Genomic DNA, 13,460 nt, shown 5'->3' on the forward strand with positions numbered 1-13,460 from the left:
AAACTTTAATCTTCTCTATAGTAAACTTTAATAATAATAGTATCTGCTTTGTAGGAATTTTAAAATAAGGATTAAATAAGGTCTGTCACCTAGCACTCAGCCTGGCGTAGGAAAAATGCTTAATGATTAACATAATATTTATTAATCAAATTTTTAATTAAGACTAAATTGACACATAGTGAAAATGCTTAGATCTTAAGTGTATGATTCAATGAGTTTATAAGCATTTAAGCCTATTTATAACTTCCCATAAAAATGTGGAAGATTACTTCACTCAAGAAATTTCTCCTGTGCCTCAATCAGTGAATTGCTACCCATTACAGGCAACTTCTGTACTGATTTTAATCACATAGACTTATTTTGCTACTCTTGAAGATTGTATAAATGGAATTAGGTAATATGTACTATTTTTTTTTCTTTGTTTAATATAATACTTTTGACATTGAACAATGTGATTGAATGTGTAATATCAATGAGTTTTTCATAAGATTGTTGCTGAATGGTATTCCATTGTATATGTATACTAAAATCTGATTATTTGGTTTCCTGTTGATGACATTTGGACTGTTTCCAGTTTGAATATATTTATATAATTCTTTATTAGAAGGGCTTTATTAGAGATATATATTTTGACTTAAAAAATAAATATCTTGAAGTAGAATCACTTAGTTTTATGATAAATGAGTGATTAACATTGCTAGAAGCTCCAAAATATTTTGCAAGTTGTTGAACCATTTTACATTTTCACCAGAAATGTTTCAGTTTTTGTTACTCTATGTCCTCAAAATAAAATTAATAAAATTGGTATTACCAGTTTTGTTCATTGTGACTATTATAGTGAGTATAAAAAGCACAAATTGAAAGCATTTCCTTTGAAAACTGGCACAAGACAAGGATGCCCTCTCTCACCACTCCTATTCAACATAGTATCGGAAGTTCTGGCCAGGGCAATCAGGCAAGAGAAAGAAAGAAATCGTATTCAAATAGGAAGAGAGGAAGTCAAATTGTCTCTGTTTGCTGATGACATGATTGTATATTTGAAAAACCCCATCGTCTCAGCCCAAAATCTCCTTAAGCTGATAAGCAACTTCAGCAAAGTCTCAGGATACAAAATCAATGTGCAAAAATCACTAGCATTCCTATACACCAATAACAGACAAAAAGAGAGCCAAATCATGAAGCTTTTTTTTGTGAGAACTTGAAAAGAATGCACATTTTATAGTTTATTCTGCAATTACTTGATGTAGTATTCTATACACGTCAAGTCAGAAAACTTCTGTTAATATCTCCAAGTATGATTATGGGATTGTCTATTACTCCTGCTCTCTCTGCTTTTACTACATTTACTTTGAAACTCTACGATCAGACATGTAATTTGTTATAATTTGTATGTCTCCTTGGTGAGTTAATCTTTTTATCATTGTAATAAACCTCTCATTATCTTTTATAATACTCCTTGGATTCATATCTACTTTCAGCCACAGTTTTGCTATTTGGATTTTGTTTGTCCCATTATTTTCCTTCTCTGCTCTGTACTTTCTGCCTTATTTTTCATATATTAAATTATTTTTTAGTTTTTTTGTTTTAATTTCTGTGTTTTTAAATATATCTTTTTTGTATTATTTTTGTTGATACTTTCAGGATTGCCATTTTCATATTTGATGTATCGAAGTCTATTTACAGTTACTATTATATCACTTCATTAGATAAGCAAGAAACTTATAACAGTAGAATTTTATTTATCTCCAACTCCAGAAAATGTTAAGTACAAATTATAGGAGGCTATTATTTTGGACTAAGCTCTTACACTAGGCCCTAACAGACCAGAGTAAAAACCAAATGGGAGTAATTTATGCTAAAGTTCCAGATTACCAAACCTAAACTAAGGTGTTATCTGACCTTCACAGAAATGAGAAGAGACAGATAACAGCCAACTTCTCAAAGAGGTCAGTTGAAATCTTCAGGTGACAGGATAATGAAATTTTCTCTACTTTAATCCTTACACACACACAAAAAGCAACGAAGGCAGGGTGTACAGGCTCAGGTCTGTAATTCCAACACTTTGGGAGGCTTAGGCAAAAGAATTACTTGAGGCCAGGAGTATGACACCAGCCTGAGCAGCATAGTGAGGCTGCATCTCCTTAAAAAAAAAAAAATTAAAAATTAGCCAGGTGTGGTGGTGCATACCTGTAGTCCCAGCTACTTGAAAGGCTGAAGTGGGAGGATCACCTGAGCCAAGGAGTTCTAGGCTGCAGTGAGCTATGATTATACCACTATACTGCAGCCTGGACAATAAAGTTAGACCTTGTTTCTAAAAAATAAAACAAAACAAAAGAGTTAGCTTCAAGTAACCTGGTGTTAAATAATGTTATTTTTCTATTGTTTTTCCCCCATCCCCACCTTGCAAGAAAAGTAAACTTCGAAAGGACTACTGACTAATTGTTCACTTCTGCCTCCTTCAGCCCCTCTCTATGAAACCAATCTCTTCTGCTCAGCTCATTGGAACAGATTCTACTTAAGGAAATGAAGCATTGCCTAATTCTAGAATCACAATAAAGTGAATTGAGGTCTTTAAATTCGTTGTAATTTCATCCCGTGGCACTACTTTGTGCTATTGTTAACATATATTTTATATGTGCTATAAACTCAAAAATGCACTGTTACGGTTTTTGCATTAAAAAGTCAGGTGCCTTTTAAAGATATCAAGATAAAATATACCCTCTTTTTCTGTTTTCTCACATATTAACCATTTTCAGTGCTCCTCACTCCTTTTTCTAGATCTGGGTTTCCATCTGGTCTCACTTTCAGCATAAAGAATTTCTGTAGCATTATTTTTAGTTCAGTTTCACTGGTGACAAATTCTCTCAGCCTTCATTTATTTGAAAATGTCTTTATTTTGCTTTTATTTTTGAAGGATTTATTTACTAGATATAGAATTCTGTGTATATATTTTATTTCAGCACTTTAAAGATGTTGTCATCCAAGAAGCCAGCATGGTGGAGCTTGCCTGTCATCACTACTACTCGGGAAGCTGAGGCACGATCGCTTGAGCCCAGGAGTTCCAAGCTGTAGTGTGCAATGATTTTGAATAGCCACTGTGCTCCAGCCTGGAAAACGTAGCAAGACAAAAAAAAAGAAAGAGAAAGAAAGAAAACAAAAGAAAGAAGAAAGGAAAGGCAAAGAAAGGAAAAAGGAAAGGAAAGGAAAGGAAAGGAAAGAGGAAAGGAAAGAGGAAAGGAAAGAGGAAAGGAAAGAGGAAAGGAAAGAGGAAAGGAAAGAGGAAAGGAAAGAGGAAAGGAAAAAGGAAAGGAAAGGAAAGGAAAGGAAAGGAAAGGAAAGGAAAGGAAAGGAAAGGAAAGGAAAAGAAGTTGTCATCCACTATTTCCTGGGCTCACTTGTTTTGGTAAGTCACTATATTATTGGCCTCTCTAGAGATTGTAATGGTTCCTCTTTCTCTGGGTACTTTCCAAAATTTCAATGTATCTTTAGTTTCTGGATGTGTGACTATAAAGTCCCTACAAGTCGATTTTACAGTGTTTACTCTGCTTTGGGTCTACTAAGCTTCTTGGATCTATATGTTAATATTGTCCAGCAATTTTGGGAAAATTTTGCCCATTATTACTTTGTATATTTTTCTGCTTAATTCTTCCTTTCTTCTCCCTCTACACAACTTTATTAGGATGTTTGATGTTATCTCACAGTTAGCCTGTGTCTCTTTTATTTTTGTTTTTAATATATTTCTTTTTTTAATATTGGATAATTTTTATTAATCTGTCTTCAAGTTTTGCTGATCACTTCTTCAACTGCTATTCTGTAATTGACAACCTGCTATGAAAACTTACGCAGTGACTCGTTCCTTTCAGGCCCTATACATTTCAGTTCTACAGTTTCTATTTTGCTTTTTAAGAAAATAAAATCATTCCAGCCAGTCACAATGGCTCGCTCCTGTAATCCCAGCACTTTGGGAGGCTAAGGCCAGAAGATCACATGAGGTCAGGGGTTCGAGACCAGCGTGGCCAAGATGGTGAAATCCCGTCTCCACTAAAAATACAAAAATTAGTTGGGCATGGTGGCACGCACTAGTAGTCCCAGAAACTCGGGAGGCAGAAACAGGAGAATCACTTGAACTTGGAAGAAGAAGGTTACCGTGAGCCAAGATCACTGCACCAGTTTAGGTGACACAACAAGACTCTGTAATAATAATAATAATAGTAATAATAATAATAATTTCCATTTATCTGCTGTGATTCACTACTGCTAACTTATTTGACCGTAAATACTTTATTACCAAATTTTTCTTTAAGTTCTGTAACAACTTTATAGTGGTTACTTGAATATCCTTATCTGCCAACTGTAGTATCTGGAGCATCTCAGGTTTTGCCTGTTTCTATTGACTGTATTAAAAAATATATATATATCCACACATACAAATATATATATGTATATATATTTATCCTATTATCTATACTGTTTTGTGACCTTTTTTAAACAATGTACAAGACATTTTGTATATTAATGACATTCTGATTTGTTATATCCCTCTGATTGATTCCTGTTGATTTTTATTATCAATATTATGAGTTAAATTACTGATAAATTAATCTTGTGGAGGATTCATTTTATACTTTTTGCAGTTTGATCAATCTCAGTTTCGTCCTTAGAGAAAATCCATTGTTTAAGACCAGAGAAAAGTTATGGTCCTTCAGGGGTTTTGAAGGAATGTCAGAGAGGTTTATGAAGACCCCCTCACTTATTGGAATTCAAACTTCAAACTCTGTGTCTCCTGCAGTTAGTGGCAGCTGAAATATTTGCTTAACTTTTTAAGTCTCTCAATTTTTGCTTTCTTCTGGGCTTCTTTATGTCTTTTCTTCTTTTTCACACAAAAGCGAACAAAATTTAAGGCAAGTTTACATACAGATGTGGAGTCTTGTATTTCTGTCTGTGATTTCCCTGCTCATGTGAGCTGCTCTGTTAGTGCCAAAGTTTCCTCTTAAACATCAAGTCAATAAGATTGCTGCTGTCTGCTGATTCTAACCTTCCTGCATTTTTGGAATGGAAGGGTTTCCTGGATGTTGGACTTTCTGTGCTAAAAACCAGGAAGTTTCCACCGGGGAAAAGCCACAAAATCTTAGATCTTATCCAATTCAATTTTATTTATTTATTTATTTATTTATTGAGATGGAGTTTTGCTATTGTTGCCCAGGCTGGCATGCAGTGGTATAATCTCGGCTCACTGCAACCTCCCCCTCCCAGGTTCAAGCGATGCTCCTGCCTCAGCCTCCCAAGTAGCTGGGACAACAGGCACACACCACTATGCCCAGCTAATTTTTTGTATTTTTACGAGAGATGGGGTTTCACCATGGTGGCCTGGCTTGTCTTGAATTTCAGGTAATTCGCCCGCCTGGGCCCCCCAAAGTGCTGGGATTACAGACGTGAGCCACCTCCCCCGGCCTCAATTTCCTCTCTTATTGGCCATATCTTCACACTTTCTGCCTCCTTTAGGTAGCATCCCACTACTTCACATATTTGCTTATTTAATATTTTGTCTAATAGTAATAATTATTACCTACAGAATAGTCTATCACTATCAGAAGCAGAATAAAAATAATATATTTTACTTTTCCAAGTAATGAGAGATTAGATATCAACAACCAAACTTGTCCAACTTATAACCTCATAATTCACTTCTGGGTGTAGTAACTATCACAAGAATAGTAGTAATAATACAATGTCAAATTATAAGCAAAAAAAAAAAAAACTTCATTCATAGAGAATTAACTTGTAAAACAATTTTCCAACATATTGGCAAGGCTTGTTTGGATAAGTGGATTTGGGTGGTAGTTTTCTTCTTTTACTTTCCAATGTTTTTCAAACGTTAATATAATTAAATACATACACACACATATACACATATATGCGGCAACTTGGCATACTGAGGATTTTAGACTGAAGGAAATTGAGAAAACCACAGAAGCAAGAAGGTCTTTCTGACCTTCTTCTACACCCCTTCTCTCCTGAATCAGGCCGTAGAAACTATGGAGAATTTCCTTCGCTCCTTTTCCCCAGCAGTGGGCCATAAAACCTAGTTGACCTTCCCCTGAAAATAGGTCATAAGGCCCTCATCCAAGGGATGTCCTCCCCGTGCCTCACATAAAACAAGGTCTTTATCTCTGAAGACACAGAGACGTGGAGAACAATCTGAACCAGCAAGTCTCTCTGAGTTCCCCCATTTATGCCCTTTAGATAATATCTGTTTTCATCCAATAATGTTTCTGCACAACTATCCACTTCTTTATTCAATTTAGCACAAAATATACAGTTTTCCCTGTTTCTTTTGACCTTTCATTTCTAAAGGCTCCCATGTCACATAAAATTTGTATGAAATAAATATTTATGCCTTTCTATTGTTAATCTGTCATTTGTTGTAGGGGTCTCAGACATAAAATTTGTGTCAGATAGGAAAATACATTATATATTTCCTCTATAATAGATACATATATACTATGTACAATGAGAAGATAAGCATGATGTTTATCAAATAATGGTTACTTTATTGATTATAAGTGTAATCTTAAAAATGGGCAAGAGTATACCTCAAAGTTGATAACAAAAGAAATTACTAGGTCTCTTATAAACACCATTGAGTATAACACGTGTTGTAAAATCTTAGAAAATATATTAAAATACTTTTTTTTAAGACAGCAGTCAGCAGATAAGAAAGATCCACAGAGGCATACTGATGCCTACTAGCTATGAATGGCACAATTAAATTTGTACTCAGATACTATAAATATTAAAATTACTTCTATGGTTTCTCTTAATATAATATGCTGGACAAAATTCCATCATTCAATAGCTTCTAATTTACAGGGGCCATTCATATACTGATAAGGGATCAGTATATGAATCACTTCTTTGTGAACGTGTCAGCATTCGTTTTCACAAAATCGTTACGTTTGACAATAAATAAACTCACTTGAGAAAGTTACACAAAAAAATTGGAAATGTCATGCATGGTAGATATTTTATATAGTCCATAAAAATTGCAACCTTGTGGCCTGGATGCCTACTTGGGTTGTCCTCCTTTGCATTTTAAAAATTAGAGCATTTGACTCTGCAATTCTTATTTCCATTTCTTCTGGCAATTTTGACTGGAACTGAACAGTGTGGTAGCTCCATTTGGATGGAGTATTGGCACTTGAGTGTGCATGGTTTTCACCACTTTACTGATTCATAACCTGCCAATGTCTTCCATTTATCTCACTTGCTTGGGTTCTGTAGGCACTTAAGTAAATACACACACACACACACACACACACACACACACACACAGAAATCTTAGCCTACAAAAGTGTGATTCAATAATTTCACTAAGAAAATATATACAGCTATAAACAAACTAGGCTCTTTGGAAGAAAAATTGTGAACATAAGAAGGGGCATGACATTAGCCAGGCATAGGGATATAGTCCTATAGTCCCAGGTACTTAGCGGGTTGAAGTAGGAGGACTGCTTCAGCCCACGAGTTTGAGGCTGCAGTGAGCTATGACTGTCCCACTGCACTCCAGGCTGGGTGACAGAGCAAGACCTTGTCTCTAAATTAATTAATTAATTAAAGAAAGGAAAAATACCTTCACAGTGCGGCAAAGAACAGGAGGATTATATAAAAAGGGGATTTATGTTTGCTCTGCCAATATTTTAGTCACAATGGAAAAAAGTCAAAATTGCATTTGAATATGGTTTTCATTGGATTTTTGTCTAAATGCCTTAAGAACGAGTTAATGGGTGCAGCACACTAACATGGCACAGGTATACATATGTAACAAACCTGCACATTCTGCACATGTACCCTAGAACTTAAAGTATAATAAAAAATCATTAAAAAAAAGAATAACTCTGCCTGAGGCAGAGTTATAAAGCCTTGCGGGATTCCAGGTGGGTCTGTCAGGCCTTTTTTGCTTCATTGTCAGAATGCGTCTCCTCAACCCATGTGTTGAACAACAGCTACTGGTAATTCTTTCCGCTTTCCTTGGGTATACTTTAGTGTTAGTGATGGAGCGTGGACCTGATTTTCTCATGTTCTATTCCTATGTCTCCTGGACTCCTTACTCAAATTCCATTCCTGGAAGAAAAGGCACTTATTTTGAAACAACTCTTTTTCACTTTCCACAAAGGGCTAAGATTGGTCCTCATCACTAGTACTGCTTCCTGCATACTTTTGTGGTGGTATCTTGACTTCAAAGAACCATGAAACACTCCCCCACTTTATTTTTCATGATTAATGAAAGGGATTTCCTCTGTGGTGGATGAACTAGTTTGGTATAAAGGGGGTATCTTCTATATATTAGTATCTATAGTAACATTCTAGGCAAGAAAGTAGCATGCTAATACCACTCATCCAACCTAAAAACTTTCAGGATTATTACCAAGAAGAACAAAAAAATCAACCCCCACATAACAAACAGAAAACCCTTTGCATTGTTAAATGACCTCCTGATTATACCCCTCTGCCCACCCTTCCTTCAAAAAACGGCTCTCCTATTTTGTGGTGTGTAATCTTTACTCAAGCCGCTATCCCTGTGCAATTACATTTGTCAAACTTCAAGCAGTTTTGTGCCTGTGCATTTTCGCTGGGGTTGGAGAACTGACAAGGGAGGAATGAATTCTGAGTAGCATAGAATTTCTCCATGTCCTTTAATTCTATCAATGTTTTCTTCTCTCATTCAAATTGAATTCACCAAATCTGTCTGCCTACAGGATGACTTACTGAGACACTCACACCTCCCCCACTGTCTGCTCCCCCAGCTCTAACAATGCAACCATGATTTCTAAGACTGTACGAGTTTAAAATAAGGATTCTTGGCAGATCTGACGACCACAAACCTTCTGTCATTGATGATGTAGTTTCTGGGCTTGCTAAAGCATCTCTTGTCTCCATGAATGCCAGTCCTTGCGTGCTTGTGTGTGCAGTAAAGGGTTAAAAAGCTTCGGAAAGACACCACGCATGTGTTAATTCGTGCTGCAGCAGCGTGCATCACTTCCACTTTGACCTCATAGTTAATCTGCGTGACAGTTAATCACGCAGAGTCGCTAGTGATTTTTTTCCTATTTATTTTAAATACACACACACGCACAGGGCGCTGCCCCCTGTAAAAGAAAAAAAAAATCAAAACAAACAAATAACCCCAAAGAGATGGACCCGGGGGAGAACGCGTAAGTGTGAGGGGCATGAGTATACACGAGTGTGCGCGTCTTTCCCTCTCCCTTATTTGTCTCCGTGTGAGTCTCTCCTTGTACCCTCCCCCTGCCTCGATGATATTACTCCCCCAGACTTGGAAGCCGCTGCCAGAGTGACGCTTTGATGGTATCTGCAAGCGTTTGTGCTGATCTTATCTCTGCCCCCTGAATATTAATTCCCAAATCTGGTAGCAATCCATCTCCCCAGTAACGGGACCTACTAGAGGCAGGTGGGGGGAGCCACCACCAGATCATAAGCATAAGAATAATACAAAGGGGAGGGATTCTTCTGCAACCAAGAGGCAAGAGGCGAGAGGAGGAAAAAAAAAAAAAAAAAAGCGATGAGTTCGCCAAATATATGGAGCACAGGAAGCTCAGTCTACTCGACTCCTGTATTTTCACAGAAAATGACGGTGTGGATTCTGCTCCTGCTGTCGCTCTACCCTGGGTAAGATGTGCCCTTTTTGGCGTCGTTTTGTTCTGAAGAGGTGGGGAGAAGGTGTGGGGAGGGGGAACTCTGGAGACCACCCAGATTTAAAACACTCTCCTAGGATGGGAGGCTTTATAATTTAGGGGAGAGTGAATACATGGGGCGGGGACTGGAGGAAGAAAAGTGGAAGGTCACTTTCGTTAATGTATTCATTTATTGGATTTTATTTTATTTTTTGTTTGGTTTTAGAGTGGAAAAGGTAACCTCATAAAGACTAAATATTTGGGGAGTAGCATTTTTGACATTACTGCAGTCTGATGTCGGAGTGGGCTGTGCTGATAGACGCCGGCATTTGAGGCCATGTTGCAAGCGTTTTGGGTGGGGGTCTGATGAAGAAATTTACAAATGGGTCCTGGCGCACACCGGAGAGATATGTGTGAGGGAGCTGGGGGGAGGGGCGGCGGGCGGCCCTGTTCCTGTGTACTAAGGCATCGCTTGCTTCTGCACCTGGCATTCTTAAGGTCAGTCAGCCAGGTTTTGCATCCAGTCCCATTGACCCAACAGCCAACTCCCCGTGTGCAAACATGGTTCAGCACCAGGGACAGCAGTCCTGGTTAGGGCCAAAGGGATAGAGAGGCTTGTCTAACCTGATAGAACGTCTCTAAATATACTCAGGGCATCCATAAAATCAGACAGAAGGCCAATGAAGCCACGGGACACTAATGAAATATAGAGATCCTGATCTGATTACCTCTACTCCCTCCTTGATATGGGAAGAGGACTATTGGGCATAGGGTGGAGAATGTAGTTAAATTATTGCATAGGGGAATATGTGTCTGGAAAAGAGTTGGCCTTGCTGCAGTGTTGGAAAATATGCTGAACCAGGTGATTGTGATGCCAAAATCGTGAAGTATGCATTAATGCTTTAAAACCTTATTGCACTGAATAGAAACAAAAAGGACAGGCTGGAGACTGGACTCCTGAAAACCCTGAGAATGTATATGCTCTGAAGTGCCTGGCATTAAAATTTACTTGAACTTCCTTGAGCTAAGTGTATTAGAGGAGTAACCATCCATGCAGTTTAGTTGGCTACTGGTCTACCTACCTAAGTACCTCCCCCACTCTCCAAACCTTCTAGCTAGGACCAAAGTCATGTTAGAGGTCCACTATTTACATTACTTGCATTCTTCTATACTTTCATTTTGAAATAAAGTTCTATAAATATACCTCTCATATCCTACCAATGTAAAGAAAGAAACAAACGAAAACTAGCTGTAGAAATTATATCAAGACAGTGCCCTAACATTTTTTTGTGAGATGACAATCTTACATGGTAGTTGTAACAAATGCAGCTGAAAGGGATGGAGGTTAAACTAGTTTTTTTAAAAAAAATGATTGAAACTAGGCAACTTCTCTGGCCCCCTCTTATCTAAGATGGGTAGCAAGACAGATAGATTTATGATAAAGAAGTCCAGCAAAACAAAGAGAGAAAATCTCACTTTAGAGTTTCTAAACAGAGGGTCTGCTTAACTCTTCCAGCACTTTTTGTACTTTCCTTATTTACTATAAAAATAGAATGTATTTTCACTAGGATTATAAGATTTCAGTAGTTTTCTCAGAATAGGAGAGGGCCTTTTACTGGAAACAGTCTTATATGTAAGATAATTTAGTGAAATCCTGAAAAAAAATGTTCGATTCAAAATTTGAACTCATTTTTATACTTAAGGTTGTGGATAGCTGTTAATTTGTTTCAGAAATTAGAAAATAGATAGTTACTTACTAATAGAAAATATCTTTCCTCTATTTCTACCATTAATGAAACCTGTGGATTAAAATCTAGACAAGACACAAGGGGATGTCTTTATTTTTGACTCATCTCCATCCTAGTAAACAATTGTCTAACTTAATAGTTAAAAATATTAGGCATTTTATCTTCAGTAACCCTATTTTAACCTAAACATGTTTAACTTTACTGTAGTTCATAATAAAATATTATTTCAGGTGTCTTCTTGTTGCCACAGCCCCACCTTTTCCATTTCAATGTCATATAAAAAGTAAATTTGATGATACGTTCTAATTTTCAATTTGTACCAGACTACCTTAGATGAGTTTTTTAAAAGAGCTCTAAAAACATGAGCTATCTGTAATGGAAACTCCCCACAGTGGTAATCTTTGCATTCTCTCACAGTGACAGAGAATGGAGTCATTGCTGTTTGGTGCAGAGAATGTGATCCGAGTTTCAGTCTGCTGCAATCCCATAAAAAAAGTCATTTGAATCGTTTAGTAGGACTGGAGGTAAATAGAAGCTTTGATCTCTAAAGTTGATCCTAAGGAAGGACAATAAATAACTGGGAAATATTTGAGACACGAGGAGCCCATAGGAAATGGTATTTATGAAATAATACTTTTGTGGTAAACAGTAGTAGCAGAACCACCTGGAAAGTTAAAGAGAAATCAAAATAAATAATTGGTTTTTTATTTATATAACTCAAAAGATTGTTTTCATCCTCATTAAATGACAAAGTTTGTTAGTCTGTGTCTTTACAAAAGTAAAACAAGGAGATAAATAAAGCATCGAAGTGACAATATTAATAACTAATATGTCTTCTTATAAGTGAAATAGTTAATTTCTGAAACTCAAAATTTTTAAACATTCACATATCTTGTGCTGTCATAAAAAATAACCTGCGGAACTTGCTAAAATGGAGATTCCTACACTATACACTGAATGCTTTTGAATCATTATGTCTGGGGTGGAGAACAGGAATATTCAACAGGAATATTTTCAACAAGTACCCTAGATCTCACTTTGAAGAAAAGTGGTCTATACTTTGCTGATTTCCAAAAGTTTATTTATTGCTATATTTAATATTTAAAAGTGTTTTGATAATTCATACTTTATTATTCAGCTGGGCAGGATGAATCAATTTAACATCAATAATCTTTTATTTGTATGTCAATCATTGAGAAAATTATACATATAATAAAGCATGAGGAATAGTATAAAGAACGCATCCACATTAGTTATGAGAAGATATTGGTTCCAAAAAAAATAAAACATATATACATATATAATGTGTATGTGATTATATTGAAAAACTATGTATATACCACATATATGTGAATAGAGATTTTAAAACAAATCTTATACTCTTATAAACTTTTTTGGTGTAATTTTATTCCATGTCAGAGTAAAAATACACTAAAGGGAAGAAAAAATATAGAAAAACATAAAAAATAATTTAGAGTAAACAAGAATAAGTGAAACATAAAGTGTTTTCATTTTATTAGAATAAAATAAGATTTTATAATATGCTTAGAGTGACAAACAATTATTTTTCAAGGATAGACTGAGCAGAAATAAATTGGACTGAATTTTTGATGATCCATCCAAACTTTAAAGTGCTCATTCTGAATTTTTTTTAAAAAAAAATGCAGTCAAAGGTTTATACATATTTTCTACTTTTAGCTGTTGCCTAAACTAAGATGCTTTCCGTGATGTTTCTTATGAGCTGCTAAAGTGTTTTTATTCTATAATTTTATTTTACATATTTCTTTAACAGGCTAGGACTAAGCATGTAGAAAAAAAATTTTGGTTCTTCAATATACCCTTATTTGTTTACAGAATTAATCTCTACAGACAAGCTTTTTATTCCTTATCTTTCTAAATGCTCCATCTGGTATCCTCCAGAAAAAAATTTATTTCCTCAGCATCCTAAATTGCTCTACTTGTAGACAAAACATTTCAAATAGTCTATCCTGAGGTAGACTGGGTAGACTATTTGAAGGGTAGG

General features: G+C 36.0%; 1 protein-coding gene across 8 annotated transcripts in view; it reads left to right on the plus strand.

Annotated features, from left to right (window-relative positions):
* Positions 1–2,841: 2,841 nt before the first annotated feature.
* GABRG2 (gamma-aminobutyric acid type A receptor subunit gamma2) overlaps positions 2,842–13,460 on the plus strand; it is a 96,201-nt gene continuing 85,582 nt past the window's right edge. For 4 of the 8 annotated variants that reach the window (XM_073995198.1, XM_073995199.1, XM_073995200.1 and 1 more), the window contains exon 1: positions 2,842–3,403. Coding sequence is in view for 4 of the 8 variants with exons in the window: in XM_065547037.2 (XP_065403109.1) it covers positions 9,578–9,684 (107 nt within the window). In the remaining 4 variants the exon portion in view is untranslated. Of the gene's footprint in view, positions 3,404–9,343; positions 9,685–13,460 lie in introns of those variants that run through there. The other 4 variants (XM_065547037.2, XM_065547038.2, XM_005558457.5 and 1 more) reach the window with 1 other exon arrangement.

Source organism: Macaca fascicularis, chromosome 6 (assembly GCF_037993035.2).
Source record: "Macaca fascicularis isolate 582-1 chromosome 6, T2T-MFA8v1.1".
In the NCBI taxonomy this organism is placed as follows: Eukaryota; Metazoa; Chordata; class Mammalia; order Primates; family Cercopithecidae; genus Macaca; species Macaca fascicularis.